Source organism: Vipera berus (assembly GCF_964194415.1).
Source record: "Vipera berus genome assembly, chromosome: 2".
Classification (NCBI taxonomy): Eukaryota; Metazoa; Chordata; class Lepidosauria; order Squamata; family Viperidae; genus Vipera; species Vipera berus.
The window spans coordinates 225,570,371-225,597,374 of record NC_138203.1 but is presented as its reverse complement, the minus strand read 5'-3'; the positions used below and the strand labels follow the sequence as shown (position 1 = coordinate 225,597,374).

At 36.1% G+C, this 27,004-nt stretch overlaps 1 protein-coding gene across 1 annotated transcript in view; it reads right to left on the bottom strand.

Annotated features, from left to right (window-relative positions):
• Nucleotides 1–27,004, bottom strand: part of IARS1 (isoleucyl-tRNA synthetase 1) — an 81,291-nt gene that overhangs the window by 12,023 nt on the left and 42,264 nt on the right. Inside the window, exons 20-31 of the mRNA XM_081315904.1 lie at nt 23,971–24,091; nt 23,159–23,250; nt 22,869–22,946; nt 21,776–21,897; nt 20,021–20,123; nt 19,794–19,877; nt 16,761–16,935; nt 15,574–15,686; nt 12,549–12,644; nt 9,804–9,980; nt 4,062–4,173; nt 1,081–1,206 (exon numbers count right to left, since the gene is read on the bottom strand). Of these exons, the coding sequence (XP_081172030.1) occupies nt 1,081–1,206; nt 4,062–4,173; nt 9,804–9,980; nt 12,549–12,644; nt 15,574–15,686; nt 16,761–16,935; nt 19,794–19,877; nt 20,021–20,123; nt 21,776–21,897; nt 22,869–22,946; nt 23,159–23,250; nt 23,971–24,091 (1,399 nt within the window). The remainder of the gene's footprint in view (nt 1–1,080; nt 1,207–4,061; nt 4,174–9,803; nt 9,981–12,548; nt 12,645–15,573; nt 15,687–16,760; nt 16,936–19,793; nt 19,878–20,020; nt 20,124–21,775; nt 21,898–22,868; nt 22,947–23,158; nt 23,251–23,970; nt 24,092–27,004) is intronic.

Sequence of the window (27,004 nt, the reverse complement as noted above, 5' to 3'; positions counted from 1 at the left end):
TGAAAAACATATTTTATCTTTCAGGACTTCAAAACAAACTTGAGGAATAAGAAAGAAGATCTAATAAAATGGATTACAGAACTGCCAGAAGAATCATTAGTTTGGGACACAAAAAACGTACATCCTACTTAACCTGTCTTTTCCATTCCCAACAACACTCACAAAAATACAGGAAGAACTCCCTGGCAAGTGGAACATACTGACTTGGAAAGTTACCTGGCAAAAGAAGCAGCCCAGAGTTAGATTCAAGAGATTTGATTCAACTTACCAGATGGAGTACTATATGATTAAACACTTGTTTGAATTTGGCTAAAAGAATAAATAAATTTTGGATATAAAGGGGCCCTACAGTAAGAAGGATAAGATATATAAGTAGTATAGTACCTTTTATAATATATGAAATGTAAAAATATTGGGATGGTGTATGTGAACGAAAAGTTTGGATATTTAAAGGTAATTAATTTTGAGAAAATTATGACTGATAAGAATGGTTGAATAAGGGGAAAATAAGCTTAAAAAAGAATATTGAAAACAAGACACATAGTGACTTAATGACTTTTACAAATACAATTGAAACATAAGCCAACCAGAAAAGATATGTTGATATTATTTGTACAAACACAAGAAAAATGTTTATATCCAACCTTATATGTATCAAAAATATTAAGAATTATATTTGTTTAATGTTGACAAAGGAGAATACTACTGGGAAAAGAGAAGATCAAGGAAATGTATCATTAACTAATATGTTGATTATGGAATTATAGAAATTGTTTTTAAATATATGAACCCAGACAACACGCTGTTTACTAAGCACTAAAGATTGCTATTGTAAAAAATCAATAAAATGTATTAAAACAGCTAGCATAATTGGTTTTTTATAGCATATATATCTATTTCAAGAGTGTACAATTTTTTTTTGTCAGACTTGGTAAAAAGCAAATTGTGAAACAGACCTATTTGCAATTTTTTTTTAAAAAATCACACACTTAGGGTACGTATCTATCATTCTGAAATTCTACTTTTTTTTTAATCCCATTTATATCCCGCCCTTCTCCGAAGACTTACTTACTTACTTACCTTGTTTTCCACTATAAATTGCTACTTTTGATTTTTCAAGACCAAAAATGCACGCAATAGTATTAACAAGTTTGGTGAAGTCTAATTTATTGTCTCCCTTTGGATTTTCCAGCAACACCATACCATCTAGAGAGAGAAATATATATCAGAAATTCTAATAATTTAATTTTGTTTTCTTGATTAGTTAACAATAGGTATGTGCAGCAATATAACTGTTTAGTTCTTTTGGATCCTTTGATTCCACCCTAGCATTTGGTAAAATACTTTGTAATATTCTGATTAATAAGCAAGCTAATGTGGTTAGGAATTAGGTGGCTGCTTGAAACTTGTAGCAAAAGAATGCTCTTTAATGACTCCTCATGGGATCGTAGGAGGTATTGAGGGGGACTTTATAATGCTCGGTCTTGACCCTACACTCTTCAAGAAATTTATTCATCACTTGGAATAACCTTAATCAAATTTGCAGATGGCATAAAATTGGGTAGGCCACTTAATATAAAGAAGGTAGATATAAAATCCAAAACTGTTATGCTATATTAGAGAAAACAGTCAAATGCAATTTTTTTCACTCAGGGAAAAGAAATCAAAGGTGCAGCAGTACAAAAATTCAGAAGTACTTTCATGAAAATGATCTTGGAATAGTAGTTCATGACAAATAGAAAATAATTTCAGCAGTCTGATCTAGCTTTAACAAAATGGAATTAAAATTTTAGAGTGTATCAACAAAAGTATAGTCCTTAAATTCCATTCCATTTAATCATAATCCCAATTATGAATTATGCAATATTGTGCATCATTTAGGGCATTACATTTTAAAAATGATTCAACTAAACTAGAATGGTGAGGTGGTTAGAAAATAAGTCTTAGGTGGAAAAACTGAACAAATAAATGTCCTTGAAGAGAGGATACTTATCAAATACATGAAAGGAAGTCACCAAGAAGAAAATCTATATCATTCCAGAGTACAGGACACAGAATATCAGATTTATTATTACAGGAAAAAGGGCAGTGGTTAGACTGCCCTTTACTGGATGTAATTAACAGAAGCTCAAAGTCATCTATGGAGTCTCTGGTGGTCTTTGAGCTTAGTTGTTTCTTGCAGACGTTTTGTTACCCAACTAGATAACATCATCAGCTTGTCATCTATCTAATCATCAGTCATGGATCTCTTCATCTGATTTTTGTCCTGACCAATTTCTCCCTGATGGGCTCCTTCAACTGTGTATTTCTATGAATTTGACACAAAATTCGCTCCCACAGGGTCGGCCTACTCAGAGTTCCATCAGTTAAGCAATGCCGGCTGACGACCCCTAGGGGAAGAGCCTTCTCTGTGGGCGCGCCAACCCTCTGGAATGAGCTGCCTCCGGAGCTACAGATGGCCCCCGACCTTCGGTCCTTTCGCCGTGACCTGAAGACATGGATGTTTCAACAATCGGGCCTGGACTGACTATGGTTTTAAATTTGGTTTTATGGGGTTAAATTACTATGTATTGAACATATCTACTGTTTAATTTTTAAATTTTGTATTTTCATGTTCTTTTTTAGTTTTTATTGTTGTAAGCCGCCCTGAGTCCTTAGGGAGAAGGGCGGCATATAAATATAATAAATCAAATCAAAATCAAAATAGTTTAGTTTGACCTGACCGAGCACATTGGCACAAACTCATAATGCTCAGGAAACTGAAATTTAACTCTCCATAGCCACCAAGGAAAATCCATAAACAGTTATATCCTTATTACATCTTAATGAACCAGAATGAAATCTGTGTATCTCTCATAAGCTTCAACTCATTCTAAGCTTCAAAATTTCTGACACTTCCTACAGCTTCTGGAAACTATCTAGTTTCCTCCTAAAGTGTTACAATCTGAGTAATATCTCATCAGGTTTCAGTAACACCTATCAAATCACATTTGTCTTCTGAGTTGGATTTCTAATTGTTCCAATTTATTTTCTATACTTTACGAGGAACAATAAGCATAGAGGAACCTATTAGTAAACAGCCTTTTGAATTACTGAAGGTGAAGTGTAAAATTTTGGGGAGTAAGCATTCTTTAAATATGTGCCTTCTAGTTGTTGTGTTTTTTTTGAAACAATTAAATTACCAGTTCAACTCTGGATTTAAATGAATATGATGTACACTTCTATTATCAAGTTTACTGTATTTATACTGAAATGTATCCTCAATATTAACCAAAGATCATAATTTCTTTCCTCTTATTCTGAATCAGCTAAGTAACTGTATCTTAATTATATCCATCGAAAATAAAAAGTAATCCTCTATTTTTAAAATTTTATAATAAGGAACCAGCCACAATATTCAAATAATTTAAATCTTAAATACGGTACATTTGTAAATCTTAAAAAAAGAAAGTTCAAACACTTCAAATGTAGATTAGGCTCCAAAGATCTGTAAGCCTCATTTCAAGTAGCCAAGTAAATGACTGGAACAATGCCATGTCTGTATCACTTCTAAAGTAAACCATACTAGATGCAATACTGCGTGGCTAATTCCTAAAAATACGGAATTGAGAATGATGTAATTTTCATTCCCATTTGTTACACAGACTCATTGCATATTTCTCCAACAGGCTCTCAGATAATGCAATTTGATATCTGGCTACTTCTTGAATATATTCGTGTAGGGTTTTTTTTTCTAATAGCATAGAAGTAGTTTGTCATTGCCTTCTTCCACAATGTTTAATTTTTTTAAGTTCCCGGTCTAATTTCTTCGGTAATCTCTCAGGCAAATCCTGATCCTGCTTAGTTTTTCAAGATTCTCCCAAATCAACATGATGTTACAAAGACCATATATTATATTTTCCACAATCATGTTCAACTACTAGCTGCATCCATTTTGCTTAGCAATTTTACAAGTAGTACAAATAGTTCTAGCTACACCAGCATAGAGCCTCCATCACGTTTTGTAGCAGCGGTTAAAAGGCGAGAATGACAAATTAAAAAGTAGATTAATACAGACATACCTTGTTCTTTACCATTAATGCAGATGTTCAGAGTGACATAAGCGCATGCTGGCTCAGTACTGTGATGTACAGCTCCTTTGGCTATTGTAATTTCCAGTTCTGATCCCTTCAGCTAAAGAAACAGCAGTTACATTTTCTAAATTATTCTTCTAAGACAAGACCTACACACACTTTCCTCTCCAAGCTGTTACAATTTGGAAATACTGCCAGGAACCCACAGTGTCAATAGATGCATATTAAAATCTCATAAAAATAACTGGGCAAAGTACTTCACGTAGCATATTAAAAACACCTCATTTGCACCTTCTAAACCAGCATACGAACTAGAACTATAGTACAAATATCAAGTGCACTTTCAGCGGGAAATAAATGGAAAGCAGTAATGCCTATACATGTAGACAGAGGACAGATCTCACAACACAGACACTTTCCTTAGGACCAGGCAAGGATGTTGGGTATCCACTATTATGTTACGAAAATGTTCGGCTTATTTTCTTCCCTGGTATGGCCCCAGCTATTCTATTTTAATTGTTATATTTTTTAAAAATCTCACTAGCCTCCCTGAGACTTTTATGAGTTGATCACTGTAAGATTTGCAATTAAAAATAGAAACTATGAATCAGCGTACAGGCTAAAATGTAGCTGCCTGATTTGTCATTCAGTGTGCTTTCAAGCCTAGTTGGTGTGGTTAGATAGTGTTCAGTGTGTTTTGTGAATGCAGACAAGAGTTAATTCAGTAAATTATACTTTAGCTAATTAGGGCATAGCATGTTGTTCAAATATCATCCAATTTCTATCTCTCCCTGACATTATGAGTCCCAATGGGCAATTGTTTCAACCATCAACCACCTGAAAGCTGACAAACAATATGCCAAATAGTGGCTATAGGAAAGAAAAAACAACAAATAGTATATTAAATGAAAAACTAAGATGATGTCAATACAGCTTCTTGTTGTTTACTCTTGTTATTTATTCTCAACTGGTAATTGTTCTTATGGCCACTGGCAAAAATTAATGTTAACGTTAACAAAAAAAACCTTAATAACTAACGGAAGATTACCAGTCAGCAACTACTTATCTTACACTTTCCTAGTAAAAAAAACTGGTGGTTGGAGGGGGTGAAACAAACTCATCTTCCACTATATCATTTTTTTCCCTAGAATGCAGTCATACGTAGTTATGGTGAACGTTTGACTACTTTGATAAAACAGAAGTTTATCAAAGCACTCAGAGTTACTTCAAACTGTGAGATGGGTGGCAGGTAAAGTTTATAATAATTTTGATAGTAATGATGACCAAGTTATTAAGAGTAATTCCTGAATGTTCTAAAGAACTTATTTATCTCATTTAGATCAACTATCTGTATGTAAACTATTAAATTACCGTATTTTTCGGACCATAAGACACACTTTTTTTCCCCAAAAGTGGGGGGGGGAACCAGGGTACGTCTTATGGTCCGAAGGTGATCCGTATGGCCAGCCCCAACCTCCGCAAGTGGAAAGCAAGGGAGATTGCCAGGAGCACGAATCGGCACGTGCTGAAAAACGCCGATCTCACGCTCCTGCAATCTCCCTCGCTTGGTTTCAGCTTCCCTTGCTACAAGAGAAAGCAGGCTGAAACGGACTGAGGGAGATTGCCAGGAATGCGAATCGGCTGATCTCACGCTGCTGCAATCTCCCTCGTTTCAGCCTGCTTTCTCTTGTAGCAAGGGAAGCTGAAACCGAGTGAGGGAGATTGCAGGAGCGCGAGATTGGCCGATTCGCATTTCTGGCAATCTCCCTCGCTCCGTTTCAGCTTGCTTTTTGCAAGAGAAAGCCGGGCCGCAAGGTCGCCTCCGTGGGTACTGCTCTAATGCAGAGAGGGAAGGACAAAGAGGGAGGGAAGGAAGGAAGGAAGGAAGGGACAATGGGAGAGGGAGGGAGAGAGAGAGAAAGAGAGGGAGAGAGAGAGAAGGAGAAAGAAATAGGGAGGGAGAGAAAAGGAGAGAGAGAGGAGAAAGAAAGGGAAAGAAATAGAGGAAGAGAAAGAGGGAGAGGGAAAGAGAGAGGAGAGAAAGAGAGAGAGAGAAAGAGGGAGAGAGAGAAGGAAAAAGAAAAAGGGAGGGAAATAGAGGGAGAGAGAGAAAGGGAGAAATAGAGGGAAAGAGAAAAATAGAGAGGAAGAGAAAGAGGGAGAGAGAGAGGAGAAAGAAAGGGAGGGAAAGAGGGAGAGAAAGAGGGAGATAGAGGGAAAGAGAAAAATAGGGAGAGAAAGGGAGATGGAGAGAAAGGGAGAGAGAGAGGAGAAAGAATGAGGGAAGGGGAGAGAGGGAGAGAAAGAGAAGGAGAGAAATTAAATTAGTAACATGATTGTTAAGTGAATCTGGTTTCCCCACTAACTTTGCTTCTCAGAAGGTTGCAAAAGGCGATCACATGACCCTGGAACAATGTGACCATCATAAATATGAATCGATTGCCAAGCATCCAAATGTAAATCACATGACCCTGGGGATGCTGCAACAGTCATAAGTGTGAAAAATGGTCATAAGTCACTTTTTTCAGTGCCATCGTAACTTTGAACAGTCACTAAGTGAATCGTTGTAAGTCAAGGACTACCTGTAGTTTATCTTTTTTTTTCTTTATTTTTTTTTGGCAAGTTTTTGACACCTTGCTGGGCAACTGGTGGTACTCGGACATTGCCTTGTCCTAAAAGTGGTACAATGGATGAAAAGGTTGAAAAGCCCTGTTTTAGTATACCGGTACTATTTGGTTCAGAATATTTTTTCTTGTTTTCCTGCTCTAAAAACTGGGTGCGTCTTATGGTCAGGTGCGTCTTATGGTCCGAAAAATACGGTAATATAAAATGTATTTTATCTTGTTTTTTTTGTTGTTGTTAGTTGCAAAGTCATGTCAAATCCATCGTGACCCCATGGACAACGTTCCTCCAGGCCTTCCTGTCCTCCACCATCTTCTGGAGTCCATTTAAGCTCATGATTACTGCTTTAGTGGCTCCATCCAGCCACCTCATTCTCTATCGTCCCCTTTTTCTATTGCACTCAATCTTTCCCAGCATTAGGCTCTTCTCCAGTGAGTCCTTACTTCTCATTAGGTGGCCAAAGTATTTGAGTTTCAACTTCAGGATCTGACCTTCTATAGAGCAGTCAGGGTTAATCTCCTCTAGAACTGACCGGTTTGAACGCCTTGCAGTCTTAATGTTGAGTTTCAAGCCCACTTTTGCACTCCTTCACCTGCAACAAGAGGCTCTTTAGTTCCTCTTCACTTTCTGCCATTAGAGTGGTATCATCTGCATATCTTAGGTTGTTGATATTTCTCCCAGCAATCTTAATTCCAACTTTTGATTCATCTAGCCCTGCCTTTCTCATGATGTGCTCTGCATATAAGTTAAATAGGCAGGGCGACAGTATACAGCCTTGCCAGTCTCCTTTCCCAATTTTGAACCAATCAGTGGTTCCGTGTCCAGTTCTCACTGTTGCTTCTTCACCTGCATATTGGTTTCTCAAGAGACAAATGATGGTCTGGTACTCCCATCTCTTTAAGAACTTGCCACAGTTTGTTGTGATCCACACAATCAAAGGCTTTAGCATGACAATGAAGCAGGAGTAGATGTTTTTCTGGAACTCCCTAGCTTTCTCCATGATCCAGCGTATTTTGGCAATTTAATCTCTAGTTCCTCTGCCTCTTCAAAATCCTGCCTGTAGTTCTGGTAGTTCTCATCCACATACTGCTGAAGTCTAGCTTGTAGGATTTTAAGCATAACTTTACTAGCATGTGAAAGGAGTGCAATGGTGCGATAGTTTGAACATTCTTTGGAATTGCTTTTCTTTGGAATTGGAATGTACAGTAAACTGATCTTTTCCAATCCTGTGGCCACTGTTGAGTTTTCCAAATTTTCTGGCAAATTGAGTGTAGCACTTTTACTGCATCGTCTTTTAAGATTTTGAATAGGTCAGCTGGAATACTGTCACCTCCACTAGCTTTGTTGTTGCTCAGATTTCCTAAGGCCCACTTCACTTCACATTCTAGGATGTCTTGTTCGGAGTCAGTAACCACCCCATCGTGGTTATCTGGGATGTTAAGCTCATTCTTGTATAGTTCTTCTCTGTAGTTTTGCTACCTCTTCTTAATCGATTCTGCCTCTGTTAAGTCCCTGCCATTTTGGTCCTTTATCATGCCCATCTTTGCATGAAACGTTCCCTTCATCTCTCCAATTTTCTTGAAGAGGTCTCTGGTCCTCCCTATTCTATTGTTTTCTTCTATTTCTTTGCACTGTTCATTTAAGAAGGCATTCTTATCTCTCCTAGCTATTCTCTGGAATTCTGCATTCAATTGGGTTTATCTTTCTTTTTCTCCCTTGCCTTTCGCTTCCCTTCTTTCTTCAGTTATTTGCAAAGCTTCCTCAGACAGCCATTTTGCTTTCTTGCATTTCTTTTTCTTTGGGATGGTGTTAGTTGCTACATCTTGTACAATGTTGTGAACCTCCGTCCATAATTCTTCAGGCACTCTGTCTATCAGATCTAATTCCTTAAATGTATTTGTCACCTCTACTGTGTATTCATCAGGGATATGATTTAATTCATACCTGAGTGGCCTGGTGCTTTTCCCTACTTTCTTCAGTTTAAACCTAAATTTTGCAACGAGAAGCTCATGATCTGAGCCACAGTCAGCCCTGGTCTTGTTTTTACTGACTGTATAGAGTTTCTCCATCTTTAGCTGCAGAGCACATAGTCAATCTGATTTCTGTGTTGACGGTCTGGTGATGTCCATGTGTAGAGCCGTCTCTTGGGTTGTTGGAAAAGTGTTTGCTATGACCATCGTATTCTCTTGACAAAATTCTGTCAGCTTGTGCCCTGCTTCATTTTGTACTCCATGGCCAAACTTGCCTGTTATTCTGGTTATCGTTTGGCTTCCTACTTTAGCATTCCAATCCCCCATGATGATAAGAACATCATTTTTGGTGTTAGTTTTATAAGGTGCTGTAGAGCTTCATAGAACTGGTCAATTTCATCCTCTTCAGCACCGGTGATTGGGGCATAGACTTGGACTACTGTGATATTGAATGGTTTGCCTTGGATTTGAATCTTTCATATAAGATTATAATCTTATTCATATCCATGAAAGGTTACATCAACAACAACTTTCAATTTCTCCTCATTTTATATACATATTCACTTTGCATAATCTGGTTTTCCAAGTTATACTGGAACTACGATGCCAAAAATTATAGAAAACAAGTCCATGCAACCTTTAAAATTGACACATTCTGTGACAAGAATGCGCGAAACATTCTATGCAGAGTTTATCCTATAAATACAATAAGCTGTTCAAAGTGCCCCAAACTCAGGTAGGATTCTGAGGCACATGCATTTATTCTATACCCAAATTTAAAATACACATGGAAACAGCACTTGCATATCAGACACTTGATTATCTGTACAGTGATGTGTGGTAGGCAGACTGGATATGCTATGTTTGGGCAGAGTCAGTGGCCTAGATATATACACTTTGGTAGTGATAGTGGCAACATAAAAATACATCCATGAGACTGTATGTGACATTGTTAGACAGAGATGGGGAAACCACAGCTTTCTACAACTGTAGCTGTGTAACAATTTTGAAATAATTCAGATTCACTGACTTCATGAATTTAAAACTAGTCTAGTCCAACAAACATTAAATATGAATAGTGCAATATTTAGATCATAGTGAAGGTGAATGTTTGATAAGGAGTTATATTTGTACTTACCTGAGTTTTTTCTTGAATAAGCACTTCCTCCAAGGAAGACACTGGATATGGCTTCAAAGCAGCTTTTATTGTGGCAAAAATAAAATCTGTATGTTCCTTAATAACAGTATCAAGATAATCACCTTCTGGAGATGCCTGATAATATACTGTAATCTCATCTGTAGGAACCAGATTGCGCTGAAATAAAATTAATAACACTAGTGACTATCAAATATTATCTTATGGCCAATTTTTGTAATAAATTCTCTGTCAGTATTTACAGAAGAAATTAATGTATTAAAAGTACCAAAAAGCAACAAAACTGTGCCTATCAGTGTGATTTACAAAGAAAAATATCTAAATGCCTAAATTGTCACAAGTTTTCTTTCTAATCATGGTCCACCATACACATAACTCACTCATCCTTTGCTGGGTAAAATGAAAATAAATGGTTTGCCATGTATCATTGGCCTTCACGGGGAACAGCATTTCATGAATTTATGGTTAATAAACAAAGTTCAGATTCAAGTACTAACAAAATTAATGAGTTATTTGGGAGTGCTACACTTACTTTGTGTGTAGAGGTTACTCTTATTTATAGAGCTGTCATCTTAAAACAATGAGAGAAGTCACCTTCATGCACAATTACCTACATCATGTTCAATTTTTCTCCTCTCTTCTATTCTCTCCTTTTATTGCCATCTGTTCTCCATGATGCGTTCCAACCCCATCAAGCACAAAGTTATTTCTCTTCAACACATTCTTTTGATATTTAAAATATTGACTTCTTTCTTTTCACAGCTTTCTGTTGTTATGACTGGACTAATGGTTTGATTTTTTTTTTCAGTATTATAGCTGATTTATCAACAATTATATATGTTTTTACAAGGAAACCAGCAAAATGAACAGTCATTATCACATAAGATAAGAAAACTGCAGGCTTCTGAAGTTTAAGGGATTATTTTTTTTTTTGCTTAATGCTCCTTTTACTTCTCAATTTATTTCAGGGTTGCTGACTTGATCATAAGCAACATTAATCAGCACAGCAAGCTATCTGGATCAAATTGTTTTAGGTAATATTCTTTAAATTAATGTTTCTGATTTTTAACATGATTTACACTTCATTTTTCCATTCAGGTGCAAGTAATATCAAATACAGTTGCACAGAGTATCTTCAGCTATGAACAGCATTTATACATTAAACAGACACTCATGCATGCTATGGCATGGAAGGGGCTGGGATTTGTTTCTTACAGCAGGGAAATTCAACCCAATCCATAGTGACCAGTGGCAGACAGTATCTTATTCATCTTTTGTCATTCAAATTCACTGTTTTCAGTTTAAAAACTCAAAAATTGCAATCTCTAATCTAAATCAAAAACTCATCATTCAGATAATTTATGTTTTATACATTAATATTCATTAATACTTTTGGTCTGAGTAATACTGTAAGTATTACTAAATGTACTTAAGATTAGTTGCTACAAACAGGATTAGAATCAAAATCAGAGTAAGTAACCTTTAGATCTCAGAAGGTGCTAAACTTAAATTCCTAGTGGCCTATGGTTTAGGATTCTGGAGTTCTAGTTCAATTATCTTATTATTTGCTATTTTTTAATTTAAAAAAAATCACTCCTAACATAAAATAAAGGCAAACAATAGTACAATCAATCTATGTATACAAATTAGTTTTTGATAAATATCTTAAACAATAATTAGTTCCATAGAAAAGTTCAGGAAAGTCTTATTTATTACTTCAATTTATATGACTATCTCATGTTCATAACTCTGGGTAGCTAACTGTGTTAAAAAGATACAAGCAGAAAAAAGCAACACTCAAAAAAATGAACATTGAAAAAACAGTTGTAGTAAAAACAGATCCATCAATCACAATTAACGTAAGAAATGGGCTGGCTCAGCCCAACCTCCTAACCCATAATCCTGGTATCAAAACCAAGTCTTTAAGGCTTTGCAAAAGGCTCAAGGGGTTGGGCTGAATCTGCTCTTGAGGAATACTGTTCCAACAGGCAAAAGAGAAAGAAAGCAATAAAAACAACAATTTCTTCCAGAAAACCAGGCTTTGGGTATTTTGGGGAATTACCGAGTTTTCGTATCAGTATAATTTTCAAAGCATAAAAATGAACAGTGGTATTTATTTGCGTACCTATTGGCCCTCAGTAACACTATTATCTAATTTTGAACAATCTTGTGAGAAGAAGATTCATACAAACTGGATCATTTCAGAAAAGAGCAATTAGAAACTATATAGTCTGAAGAAACACTGAAGTAAGCGGGAATGTTAAAACTGAGGAAAAATAAGAAGAATACGATAGCATTTTTCAAGGACCTGAAACAAAATCAGATGGGCATGATCTAGACCTGTTCTGTATGACCTCAAAATGCTGAATAAAGAATAATGAATTTAAGATATGAGAAGTCAGAATTTGTTTGAATGTTAAGAAAAAATTCCTAGAGGTAAGAGCAATGTGATAATGGAACCAATTACCCAGAGAAGAGGGTGGTGAGAACACTGGATATGTTTAAGCAGAGGCTAGACAGAGATGCTGTAATATGGATCTCTGCACAAAGTAGGAACTGGGGTTCTATAACCTAAGTGTCCCCTCTAAGATATAAATTTGGAGATTAAGGTTAGTTTAATCATAAAGCATATTGTTTTATTAACAATAAAAGGAATCAAGGAATGTGACCCCAGAGACATTTTTAGGAGAAATTTCTTTATTTGTAATCCTCCCCAGATTTACTTACCTTCTTTCGAAGTTTTTGGATGCGATTTATTACTTCACGTGCAACCCCTTCATCAACCATAGACTGATCAGGAGTAACATCTAAGAGAACTAAAACCTAGTGATAAATACAGCAAAAAAATTGAACAAAACTTTACATTGTATCTTTTATCATTAAAAGGATGGTGTTTTAATAAATGAGAGTTAATTATAAACCATAGTTAATTGTTCATTATTTATTCTTCATTGCTTTTTAAATGGGCTACAACTCAAGATCACTTCTGGAAAATGCTGGGTGGATACAGTCCCAAGGAAAAATGGCTAGGATTGCACACACCTAATTAGACCCATGTTCAGTATCTTGTAGTATCTTTGAAATGTTTCTAAAATTTCAAATTCATTATTCTTCTCTTTTGGGTTACAATATAGCTATCAGATGATGATGATGATGATAACCTTTATTGTCATTTTTTCCTGTGGGCCCAATGACACACATTAAAAATGAAATTTAGTTGCTTCTTCTCCAAGTGTACACATATATAACACACACTTAAAACATACTATATACAACATAAAGTGGTTTCTACTTTGTTCCTGGAAAGGATGGTAGTGTCAAGAACAGTGTCTAAAACGTTTTTTCTAGTTATATTATGGAGTGACCAACATGCAAAGGCAAAGTCTCAAAAATGTGCCTCTCCCTGACCCAAATGCATACTTCTATACTGTACTCCCTGTACTCTTCCGATGCCTCTGCCAAATGAAGTTAGGCAGATCGCTTCAAGGCAGAGCCTTCATTTGTGGCATTACATTCACTGAATGCCCATCAAGCGAGACTATCTGACATCTCTTTGATGTCAACTATGATTTATTTATTTATTTAATTGGATTTATATACCGCCCTTTCCCGCAGGACTCAGGGCGGTTTACAGGGTATTTAAAACAAGAAATACAAAAGTTAAAAACAATTAAAAATAATTACAACAGTCCCTGAAAAAGTAAAAAACCCCAATTAAAATTAAAATTCTCAGCCTGGGCCAGAGAGCTAGAAGAGCCAGGTCTTCAGGTCCCGGCGGAATGAACGGAGGTCGGGGGCAGTCCTAAGCTCAATGGGCAGCTGGTTCCAGAGGGCAGGCACACCCACTGAGAAGGCCCTCCCCCTGGGTGTTACCCGCCGGCAATCTTTTACCGGCGGCACCCTGAGAAGTCCCTCCCTGTGGGAGCGCACTGGACAAAGGGAGCTTGATGCCAGCAGCAGGTGTTCCCTCAGATATCCCGGACCCAAGCCATTTAGGGCTTTATAGGTCATTACCAGCACCTTGAATCTCACCCGGAGGGCAACCGGAAGCCAATGCAGCTCGCGGAGTAGAGGTGTTACATGGGAATATCGAGAGACCCCCATCACGACTCGCGCGGCCGCATTCTGCACCAGCTGAAGCCTCCGAGTGGTCCTCAAGGGCAGCCCCATGTAGACAGCGTTGCAGTAGTCTAAACGGGAGGTCACGAGCGCATGAGTGACTGTGCGTAGGGCATCTCAGTCCAGATAGGGTCGCAACTGGTGCACCAGGTGAACCTGGGCAAAAGCCCCCCTGGTCACGGCTCCTATATGATCTTCAAAATTGAGCCGCGAATCCAGGAGGACACCCAAGTTGCGAGCCCTATCAATGGGGGGTAACACCTCACCCCCCCATCATTAAAGATGGAATGGTCTGGTTAACCTGAGATGCCGATATGCACAGCCACTCAGTCTTGGCAGGATTGAGACGAAGCCTGTTTCTCTCCATCCAGACCTGGACCGCCTCCAGGCAACAGGACATCATGGCGAGGGCATCGCTGGGTTGGTTCGGGGTGGAAAGAAAAAGTTGGGTATCATCAGCGTACTGATGATACCCCACCCCGAAACCACGAATGATCTCACCCAGCGGCTTCATGTAGATGTTGAACAGGAGGGGCGAGAGAACCGACCCCTGAGGAACTCCACAAACAAGAGGCCTCAGGGTGGATCTCTGCCCTCCCGTCAACAATGATATTTGATTTTTTTCAAAATGCTTTATATTTCATTTTTAAAGGGTGGAATGGTGACTTATTTTATTTAAATAAAAAAAACAATGTTTATTTTATTTAAAATAAAATGTATTTTACTTAAAATAAACATGTTTTATTTTTGAACCCATTTCTGCTACAGTTTAATTTTCTACTTGTTTCTGTCTCCCTCTCTCTTTAGTACTTGCCCTAGGAACTCTCTTTAACAAGCGAAGTACCATTTGTACTTTTATATTTCATTATTTTGACCTTGTTACAGTACTGTAGTAGCACCTATTTTCTACAATGGAGCAACACAGATCAGCATTTGTGAAACATCTCACTACATGGACTACAATGGCATAAGACTAACAAAACTGTAGTGGTAGAAAATGCATGCCTCACAGTTATGGACCAGGATACTTATCTGTGCAGACTACTTCCTAGAGAAAAAGGACTTCCACACCCTCCCCCATCATACTGTTAAGATTAAAAAAGTGAAACATTTTTTCCTTACTTTTAGCCATTTTTGAGTAATACTCTTCCTCTCTACTTTAGAACTACATATAATGGGTTAGGGTTGGGGTTTTAATACATCTTAATTATTGTTTTAACCTTGGGCATTTATTTAATCGCTTTTAACTTTTGTATCCTGTTTTTGTATTTATTGCCCTGTACACCGCCCTGAGTCCTTCGGGAGAAGGGCGGTATAAAAATATAATAAATAAATAAATAAATAAATAAATAAATAAATAAATAAATAAATAAATAATGAGCCTCATTTTTACATTCCTGAAATTGCTATTAAAGTAACAATATCAAGAACCCATACAATGTGGTAGGAAAGTTGCCTGCTTCCCTATTTAAAGTCCTACATTAACTTTAAAAAGCACGAAACTTTTTCATGCTGTTATCTTAAGTCAGCTATTCAGAAATGAATTCTACACTGCCATGTAAGAGACAATAATTTGCAAAAGGTAGCATTAACGAAATGAGTATATAGATTCAACACTTTTTATATTCAATACCTGAGAATCAGAATGTGCTTCAAACTGGCCATATCCCCCTATAGTCTGGTCAAAGGTGTACATCAGACGGAGATCTTCCTCATGCAATTCATGCCCTTCTACAACAATTGTGCCTAATTTATTTAAACAAAAGAATTCTGTATTATATGTTAAAACGTGTTGATTTGATTTCAAAATAATCTTTTGTTCTTTCATTTGAAAGATAAACATACCTAACAATATGCCTTTCTAACTTTGTGTTTATCCTTCTAGTAAACAGTGCACTTTTTTCATCCAAATACTTTGTTTTACTCAGCATTAGATAGGCCTCAATCAGGAAACCGGTAGCCCTTGACATATGATGCTAATGGAGACTGTCCATTACAGTCATATGTCATGACAGTCATAAAACAGGTCAATAAAGTGCCTGAGCAATTTGACTTTTTTTGCACTGGTTGTTAAGCAAAAGTGGCAGTCATAAAGTAAATATACAGTAGTTGTAAAGTGAACACTGCATTCATGAAGAAAACCAATGGTTCACTATGGATGCGATTTTGCCAAAAGAAGGAGTAAGTGCTGGGTTTTGGCAATAGCATTGTAAAACTGTGATCATGTGACTGCAGGACACTACAAGCACTGTAAATGCAGCTGTGCTGCCGAGCACTTGCAATTCAGTCATATGAGCACAGAGGAGGTTGGACTGTTAGAACCTGTTAGATCCAGGTTGTAAGACTAAAGGATTACCTGTACTGGAAAATCAATAACATTAACATTAAGAAGGCCTCCAAGGTCCCTTCCAACTCGGTTATTCTGTATCTTACATTTATGAGGCAAACCTATCCCATTACTCCTAAATTCTTTTTAACAATGCCTGCTAAACTTGGCCTGCTTTTGCACTCCCAAGTTTGGATGTTTCTACCTTGGCAGGTCTCCTTTCAGAATTTTATTTGTTAAAAGCACTAACACTGTGCAGGCTCTCTCTATTCATTCTTTTTAAATTAAGGCCCTTAATGACAGGGCCTGAGTATCCTACTCCAAGAAGAGCAGCCAAGTTGTTACATAAAAAGGAATACTGTAGCTTTTAAATACTCCCAATCTATTAGTACATTATAATATATTCAAGAAGCTAAATAGGTTGGTTTGCAACCCAAGCATGAAAATTCTTCTGCCATATCACAGTTTTATAACAATGCTGAATGTTTACCAACCTGTCTTCTGAAATTCTTCCAACAGCTCACTTGGCAATTCTTTGATAGTAGCCATTACAGATTTGAAGGCACCTTTAAGTCGCTTCCCAAGCACCATATGATCAGGTTCTGCTCTCAAACGGATTCCGTACTTATCTTTATCAGTTGATAAAGTCACTTTGCGGACATTAAGTTCCTTCATATTTTAAAAAATGCACATAACCCACCCCACCCCAAGGAAATAAAAAGAGCAAAGAAGAATACATTATGATTTTCCAATAGCAACAAATGTTGTATAGAAAAGACAAGAGAAAAATATCGAACAACTATCTACTACATAGATTTGTCTGTGAATAATTCTAACCCTGTGTGATTATATTTAAGGAAAGAAAGGAAGTCTCAACCCATTCAACACAAGAAAAACTTTTACCAAAATATTATCCAAACATTCTGATGTATACCTACTTCTGCTTTAATTTTGGAATTAAACTTTGCTTATACTAGTCATCCCTCTATATTAGACAAGGCCTCCCTTTTTCCAGTTCTACAGTCTTTAGTCACTTTGGAAAGGCAACAATCATGTAGAAAGTAATTAGTTGCCTTAATAACTAAGTCTTCTGCAACTAAGCTTTAACTAAACATGTTTATATACAGTACAATATTAGAATATATTTAATTCAGCCTAGTGAAACAGAATAGATAGACGCTATTTATTACAAATGGAGCTGTCTGTTAAATATACTTCATTTCCTATTTTATATCCCAAAGTTGTTCTAGCATACTTATGCTGAAATGCTGCTCCTGTTAGGAGATCCTCTGTCTGGCCAAGCAAATGTATAAACAATACTTATAAGAGAGCATCTATGACTTTTATGGCCTTTAAAAATTTAATACATGTAGTCTGGTGGACTACATTCAAATTTCTAAAGCAGATAAAGATTGGCTTACTTTCCAAAGCAGAACATCAGTTTATAAGCAGATGTTTGGAATGCTAAGGCTTAAAACACAAAATATTTCTTGGTGAATTCTGTCCCTTTAAATTTCTGCAGAACTTCTGAAATCTACACACACACACACACACACACACACACACACACACAAACATTTAAAAGTTTGTGAACCCTTTTGAATTTTCAATATTTCCATCTAAATGTGAAAAAGTTATATATCTCTGTGTGGCAAAAGTTATGTGAACCTCTAGGATTATCAATTCATTTGAAGCAGAAATTAGTGTCGGGTGTTTCAATCAAGGAGCTGATCTTCACAATACATGTAGGTGTTTTATGGCTTGACTAAAGGAGATTTCTGAGAACCTTCAAAAAACAGTTGATGATACTTATCAGGCTGGAAAAGGTTATAAAACTATTTCCAAAGGGTTTGGACTTCACTAGTCCACTGTTAAGGTAGACAGTCTACAAATACAGGCAAGTCAACACTATTGTTACTATTCCCAGGAATTATCAACCAAGATCATACTATCAGCAAAGTATACAATAATCCAGGAGGTCTCAAAGAACCCCAGAGTAATGTTAAAGAACTAAAGACTTTTCTTACATTGGTAAGTAGCAGCGTCCAGACCACAATTAGGAGAACAAAGCATAACAATATGGCAAGGTTGGAAGTCACTACTCTCCAAAAGCAATATTCTGCCCATCTACAGTTTCTGAAAGATCACATAGATAAGCCAAAACCTTTCTTTGCAAGAAAGTTCTGTGGACAGCTGAAACCAAAATAGAATTTTTGGAGTTGAATGTGTTAGGTTTGCTAAAAGGCAACACTGCATTCCAGCATGAGAACTTTATCTCATCTGTGACACAATGGTAGTAGCACCATGGCTTGGCCTGCTTCGCTGTCTCTGAACCAGGAAGGCTTGCTATTATTGATGGAACTATGAATTCTAGAATTCTACCAGCAAATTCTACAGGAAAATGTCAAGGTATCTGTCCTAGAATTGAAGCTCAAGAGAAAGTGGGTCATGCAGGAAGGCAGTGACCAAGAACACGCAAAGTCCATACTTCACATACTTTTGTCACACACAAATATGTGTAGCTTTGGATCATTTTCTTAATAAATAAATGAACAAGTACAATGTTTTTGACTCATTTGTTTAATTAAGGACTTGTGTGAAAACAGGTAACATTTTAGGTCATATTATGCAAAAATATGGAAAATTCAAAAGGATTCAAAAACGTTTAAGCACCACTGTATATACTGCCTATTCATGAGCATCTCCAGCAATTGTATAGTATTAAAAATTCAATATAATTCAATATAATAACCACAATTGATTTGCTAGTGCCATCTCAAATGTTACCATAAATAAGAATGTTAATATAATGGACCTAGTGCTAATTAGATCAGTACATATATGTTTTCAGGGAACAACGTTTTCAGTGATATAACTGAAAAAGCCCTCTTCCTGACCAACTCTACGTTAAGAACTACGCCATATGGCATAATCACTAGGACTTTTGATGAAGATAAGAATAGTCAGGCTGATTTATTTGAGAAAAGGAGTTATCTCAGGTATTGTTTTTTCAAACTATTTAGGGCTTCACAGATTAATACCAGAATCTTAAACTTGGACAATTAGTTAGCAGCCACTTTCAACAATACTGTTACAGGCAAGGGCTCCTCCCATGAGACATATTATTCTATTACCGGTAGTTCTTGAAATAGAATTATTTTTAATCCATTCTCTTTGGAAAAGAAAACTCTAATTTAGATTCATGTTATATGAAATTTCTAGTCAACAATGCTAATTGCTCCCTAATCAAGATTTGACATTTTCCCTCTGTTTTCAACCATCTATTTTAATCTAAACAAAGTCAGGTTACAGTTGATTAGGACATATTCCTCCTTTTGATCCAGCAAACTTTTCAACAGATAAGATTTGTTACTTCGGACATACTGTACACATTTAGATAATTCTTTAATTATCCTGAATCTACATATTTAAAGCTGGACTTCTAGAATCTGTGCAATACAGACAAAGCATTTAACAGTTGCTGATCATTTGAACAAAGGACTTTTTTATATACTTGTTCATCTTACCTCAAGTATATACTTTTCCAAGGATTTGATGTCTTCCAGTGCCTGAGAATCCTGATGGATGATCACCACTTCTTTCAATGGATACTAAAATCAAATTCAAGAACTTCAGTCCCAAAGAAAAAAAATGAGGAGCATTGCAAAATGCCATGTTGGCTATTCAATGTATTTCTACATAATCCACATTCTGGAGCTCATTGGTTTACTTCTGAAAATAGAGAACATCTTACTTTTACTGGAATGGTTTTCCTATCTCTGATTACACGTCCAAGCTCAATAACGGATTGCATCCGAGAAACAGCACTTTCTATGTTTTTGTTGATCAGGTCTTCTCTAGATTGAAAGAGCAAACAAATGTTTATCTCAATATATGCAGATATATATTATATCTTATATATGCTATAAATTGGACATATTACTCATTCAAATAGCACAGAAAAAAATAAATAACAAACTAAAGACATTGCAAAAGTAAAATAAAGATTTACATGCTCAGGACCAAGATTTTACAGACAAGTCATGGTTAAAGATGTGGAGATAAAGAGAAATAGGATGTTCATTTCTAATATATACCCAATTATTAGAGGAGGGAGGACCCTTGCTTTATTACAAATTTTCTATTGAAAACAAAAGTCAAAGGAAGTCAATGTACAGTACGTTTTAATTATTTTCATGAATGGTAATAATATTAGGCATCATTTATTGAAAAAATAAGGCAATTGGAACTCCACAAATTAACTTACTACTCTATAAATAACCATGGAGCTTTCTACCGGTAATACACATTACACAATAATATTCCAAAGGCATTTGAACAAGCTACACAACATAAGCTATATACAGTGTGGCAGCCATCACCATATTTTTATGCTTTTAAAATCCACAATATTAACAGAAGAAATTTTTCTTTTCAATAAGATCCTTTTACCATCTTGAGAAATTCCTTTAGTAGCTTTCATTACTGACTCAGACATGCAAAACAAATAGCACAAGTAAGAATGAGACACATCCAAATCAAATAAATCCTTTTTGCCAACCATATCAATGAAACAAGCATCAAGGTTTCAGGCAATTTTTCCCAACAGCTTTACTTGAAACAGCTAACATCCCGTGACAACACATTTACCACCATCAGATAAAAATCATTTGTCTATCCCAGGGGTGGAACTTGATAGGTGGATAAAAATGACAAATAAAGTCTAAATATTTGGACCAAGCATAATAAAGCTTGGCCATCGATGTAGCTCAGCCTCACCTTTCAAGGCAACTGGTTTTGCTGGTTGAGTTCTATACAGGTCCCAAAGGGCAATTACTAGAGCTAGAAGAATGAATAAGCCAAGCTCCCAGGTACTGTCAATGATTTCACCTTCTCTAAATTGATGCTTTGAGCCTAAACAAAGTCCTTGTTTTTTAACATTTCCCCACAATATAGGCACTATGTCCATTATAGTCATCAGGACTGGATATGGAAGATGTAATCAATAAAAGATTAGGGTTAGTTTTAACGTATTTATTTTTAATTTTCTTAGTCGTTCTTGACTACAGCCCTGCAATATATCTTCTATAATTTACCATACTTGATTATTTGATTAATTGAAACTGCCTTCTGCCAATCAAAATGAATTGTCAATGATTTACATACTTTATATTGATAAAAATGCAATAAAGCATCTAAACTTTAAAAGCAATTAATCAATCAACATTGCATTTTATTCAATCTGTTAACGCTAGATTGCACAGCTGATACAGGAAATACCAAAAGTAAAAACTAAATGAATCCTATCCCAAAATCTGTCCCCCAAGATTGCCTATATTATTATTACAACTGTTAAGCTATTGTCTTTAGCAATGATTTATTTCAAAAAAATTAAAAGGCCTCAAAAGATTTTTTCAGGTTATCAGTGACAAATGCACAGAATTCCAACAGTACAGAACGAATGCAAGTTAAAACACTAAAACAAGCTGATAATTACACAGTCGCTCACCTAACTTGAGGAAGCATGAGGTAGTGAATGCTATCAGTATTCTTCTCCTGAACACAAGCAGGATCGATAAGAGTCTTCAAATTCTGGTACATTAGTTCGGTAATAAACGGAGTATAAGGTGCCTGAAATGACAATATTGTCTCATCTCCCATTATGCTGCATATTCTAAATTCTTGACTGATTATAAATTTTTACTGAGATGGTTACTGAATCTCCTCTATGTCATTTCTACAATGAATGCTAATAGCATTTACACAATGGAAAAAAAATAGTTGTGCCAGCAATCGAAATTGTACTTTAGTCATCTCTTTTCCTCCATCAGAAACCGTAAGACAGATGGAGATACGGTATATTACATTATCTTTCCTTCATCCAGTGCCTGGACTCCAAGTAACATAAAGCAAGCTAATGAACAACATGAGAACACAAAATGCTATAGCTTATCTGATAGTACCTGGTTCTCTACAACTGCTCTGCAAGCAATCATCCTGAGAAATCAGCAAGAGCAGGATGTACATTTCTTTTGTTTTGTATCAGCTAAGATAAACTAGAGGAAGACTGGTCCTCTTAACTTCCACTTTATGTTGGAGAGCCGCAATTATTTCCTGCAGAGGCCTTCAATTGCCTAACAAGATGTCCAGAGCTACTCCACACTTACACACACATATATATACCATACAGCTACATTCCCACTAAAAGGGAAGAGAAAATAACAGCAAAACTTTTCCCTCTCAGAAATCTTTGGCACAATTGCCGTTTCTCCTGTGGATATTAGAAGTACAAATGCAATTTTTTCTTGTTCTCCAGTGACTTCTGACATAATCATTATTTTTCCTTTCTTGTTTCCCTTCTCTTTTCTTTGCTATTTAGTTTCCTTTTAGCATAGCTTATTTAGACTGTAGTATAGAAACTCTGCACTCGATTGTTACCAGGCATGGTGTTTAAATAAAACTCAATTTTAATAAAAACAAATTTTGTCATATAGCCATAAACTATACTCCATCACAATCACTGAATACATATGTAGCTATGGCTACAACCTCCTCTATCTAAGCTAATATTAGAATTAATGAAGATTATAATATATTCTCACCATAAGTCTGCACATGGAGTAGAGGACGCTGAATAATGTTTCTAAGGCCATAATGCAGTCTTCTGTTCCATTCTCACCCTGCCCATTTAGAGACAAGAGAGTAATTAGATATTTTTATTGATTTGATTTGTTCACATATTTTAAGCAAAACAGCAGTTTTGAATAAAATATTAATTCCATCAAAAGCATCTGTTTTTTAAGTCACTTGGATTTATTATTTATCTAAATGAAGCAACATAAAAGCAATTCAAATTAAAAAAATGTCAGGAATCGGGGAAAAATTAGTTTACCTTTAACCTCCTACGATTCATTCTGACATACCAGTTGGTTAGAATGTCTACAAACTTAACCAGTCGAGGAACTACTGTATACAGTCTGTAGGCTAAAAATTAAAGGGAAAAAATGTGTAACAGTTTTCTTTTTCATTTCAGTCTCTTTTTCTCATAGAATAATTTGGTTAATACTGCAACAATTTTGTGACAAAAAAATTAAAATATAGGAAGCTATTTTTTAAACTTAACTTTGCAAATCTGCTCCCAATCCCAGATTCAAACTTGCATTAACTATCGTAATAGATATGGTTACATACCCAAAGCTAATTTTTGCTTATGATTAGTGACAAAAGAATAGAAATTAAATCTACACTGAACAGGAATATGGGGGAGTAATAATAAACTGGGGATTCATCTATAGGGCAGTTTCCATCAATCCAGCAGTCTCTGGGAAAATATTCCCCTGAGTTCCTGCCGAAACCAAAGGATTTGCATTTCCTTTATTGATATCTATGTCGCAATGAAGGGATACTCAGATACACAAACAAACACACACACACACACACACACACACACACCCCACTGTTAGAGCTTTAAATCAGTAAGACTTTTGTGATTAAGCAAAAGGCAGAAATAATTATCACATTGTGGGATGGATTTCTACTTTCTGCTTGTGACTGATATAATAAATATCCCCCCCCCAAAAAAAATGCACAAAAATTGATCAATTTCACTCAACATTCAACAAACGTGTATAATCTTATGCACAACCAGACTGAACAGGCATACAAATCTAATTTGATGCTGAAACACAGAGAAAATGTACGCACCTGCCATCTCAGCCCCGAAGAACTGAATCAGTGATTGTGTGAAGGAAAGGATCCATTTATCCATGATGTTGTTGCTTTCTTTAATTGCATTCTCGTTGTAAAGGAATTCCTTCTCATCTTTCTATGAACATGGATAAAAAAAATAAAACAAGGAATATGGCTTTGTTGCATGGAAAATATTAATTAGAATTTTTTTGGGCTTAGCCAAGGGTTGAAAACTGGCACAGATTTTTGCAACAAATATACATAAAAACGTGACTCCTGATTCTTGCAACTCAAGTAGAGCCAGTAAGAAATTTCACTGCTCTTAGGACAAGTTCTACATGCAAACAACTGCAGATATTCTATATATCTGAGAATAAAAGATATTCCTTGAATGACATTCAAAAGTACTGTTTACCTTAAAAATTATACGATCATGCCATCCTAGGAGAATAAAATTTTCTATATGGTACCATCAGTTCAAATAGTTTGGCAAGGATATCATATTAGATTAATAAAACTACAGACTTTTAAAACTAGTTTCATGAGAAATAGATCCTTTCAAGTTTCTCATTTAAGGACTTTCCATCAGGACTTCACTCCCACTATAACATTTATTCATAAATAAATAATTTTAGTGGCATAATTGCCAAAGCAAATCACTTATACAAATACATTTTCTAGGCAATGAGCACAACTGTAATGAGACCAAAATTTTGGTAGCAAAATATAGTTCAGTAATTTAATAAAAGAAAAAAAGTAAAATATTAGGGCAAACTGAGTTGCTGTATTGTGAACAGTGCCTGGGGAGACGCAGAAATAGCTGATTAATTATAAAACTTTGACAATCTGCCTGTAAAGGTGACTGCTAAAAAAGTAAAGCAATTTTGTTTTCTACTTTTTGAAATCTGTTGCCTTTATTGCAAGGTCTCCAAAGTTACTTTGAAAGCTCAGATATTGTAAGAGGTGTGTAATTACAAGCTGCTCAAATGATCAATTTCCCACAAGCAATACTGTGTATTTGAGAGTATCTCTCTGATAAAATATTCCCTACCAAATAACCATCCGTTAGTTTCTCTGTACAATGAATTTTCTGAAATGTAATAGTAGCTGAGAGAACAGATTAAATTTTGCAACAAACATAAACATTCATTATACCAGGAATCGTCAACCAAGTTCTCAAATACAGTGAAGCCAATATTTCATTACATTATGATACAAACAGTAGTTGTTGTTGTTGTTGCTGCTGCTGTTGCTATTAAATTCCAAAGACTGATCCCAGAGGCAGAGAGGACATATACCTATGATATTGGTGGGATGAGGGGCAATTTGCCATTTACGTGTCTTGTTGGTTTCTCGTGGTGACAATAATTTTCCTTTATGATAGTTTTTTAAAACAAAATTCATCTCACTGGTTACTACAAAAGATATTATCAAGTTATGCTATTTCAAAGATGCCAAAATTATATCAATTAAGGACTGTGATAAAGAAAGAGAGGGGTTTAGGTTCAAGTAGATATACAAAAAAATTGACCCTCCAAATTTGGATCATGAAGTTTCAGAAACCTCTGAAGACCTTGATGTATTATTATATTTAACCAATCTAGGACACAGGTAAGTTTAAATTTAAATCCTACAATACTTTATTATATCTGTGCATAAGGTTACAGTCTAAAAGCAATTATTCCAAAGCCATACTCTCAAGCAACCCAATGAACTACTTTTAAATCCAAAGTACTACTTCTGATGTTCTGCTTTCATGGGTCCTCCTATTATTTAGATCATTGCAGGTATGCTTTCATCATTTTGGTGATTTTAAAAAAAATCAGGAACTTATAACATAAAAGGTAAAGGTAAAGGTTCCCCTGCACATGCGTGCTAGTCGTTTCCAACTCTAGGGGCCGGTGCTCATCTCCGTTTCAAAGCCGTAGAGCCAGCGCATTGTCCGAGGATGTCTCCGTGGTCATGTGGCCGGCATGACTAGACGCCAAAGGCGCACAGAACGCTTTACCTTCCCACCGTAGTGGTCCCTATTTTTCTACTTGCATTTTTACGTGCTTTCGAACTGCTAGGTTGGCAGAAGCTGGGACGAGTAACAGGCGCTCACTCTGTTACGCGGCACTCGGGATTCGACCCGCCAAACTGCCAACCTTCTGACCGACAAGCTCAGCGTCCTAACCCACTGAGCCACCATGTCCCCACTTATAACATATTGGTTTATAAATTCACTTCAGAACTACCTTGCTTAGGTCCAATTGTGATTGTAAGCTGAGGACTACCTTTAAATGGTCTAAAAACCAAGTCATATTAGGAATAATAAAAGAAGTGGGCATGCTTAAGAAAAGAAGGCTAGATGGCTGTCTATAAAAATCTTTTAAAAAATGGTCCCATGCAGGTGAAAGGGACTTAAATTTCCTGACAGAACAATTAATCAGTGAAACAACTTGACTCTAGAAGCTGTGAATGCTCCAACACTGGAAGTTTTTAAAAAGAGACTGGACAACCATTTGTCTGAAATCGTATAGGATTTCCTGCCTGAGCAGGAGGATGGACTAGAAGAGCTCCAAGGTCCCTTCCAATTCTGTTATTCTATGTTCTATATTCCTAACAGTGAGAATAATTAATCAGTGGAACAGATTGCCTTCAGAATTTGTGGTTGCTTCATCACTGGAGGTTTTTAAGAAGAAACTGGACAGCCACTTGTCTGAAATGGTATAGGGTTTTCTGCCTAAGCAGGGGGTTGGACTAGATGACTCCAACATCCCTTCCAACTCTGTTATTCTATTCTATTCTATTCTATTCTATTCTATTCTATTCTATTCTATTCTATTCTATTCTATTCTATTCTATTCACCATCAGATTAAAATTAAAAGAAATAAAATAGCATTATAGAATATTAGAAGACATTTTAACTCTCACTTCTGGAGGCTCTAAGCTGGAGACTGGATGGCCACATGTCAGGTTGAGTTTTGTGGATTCTTGCACACACTAATAAAACCAGGTCTGGTAACACCTATTTCAACTAACATATTTTAGTTATTTCCAGCTAAC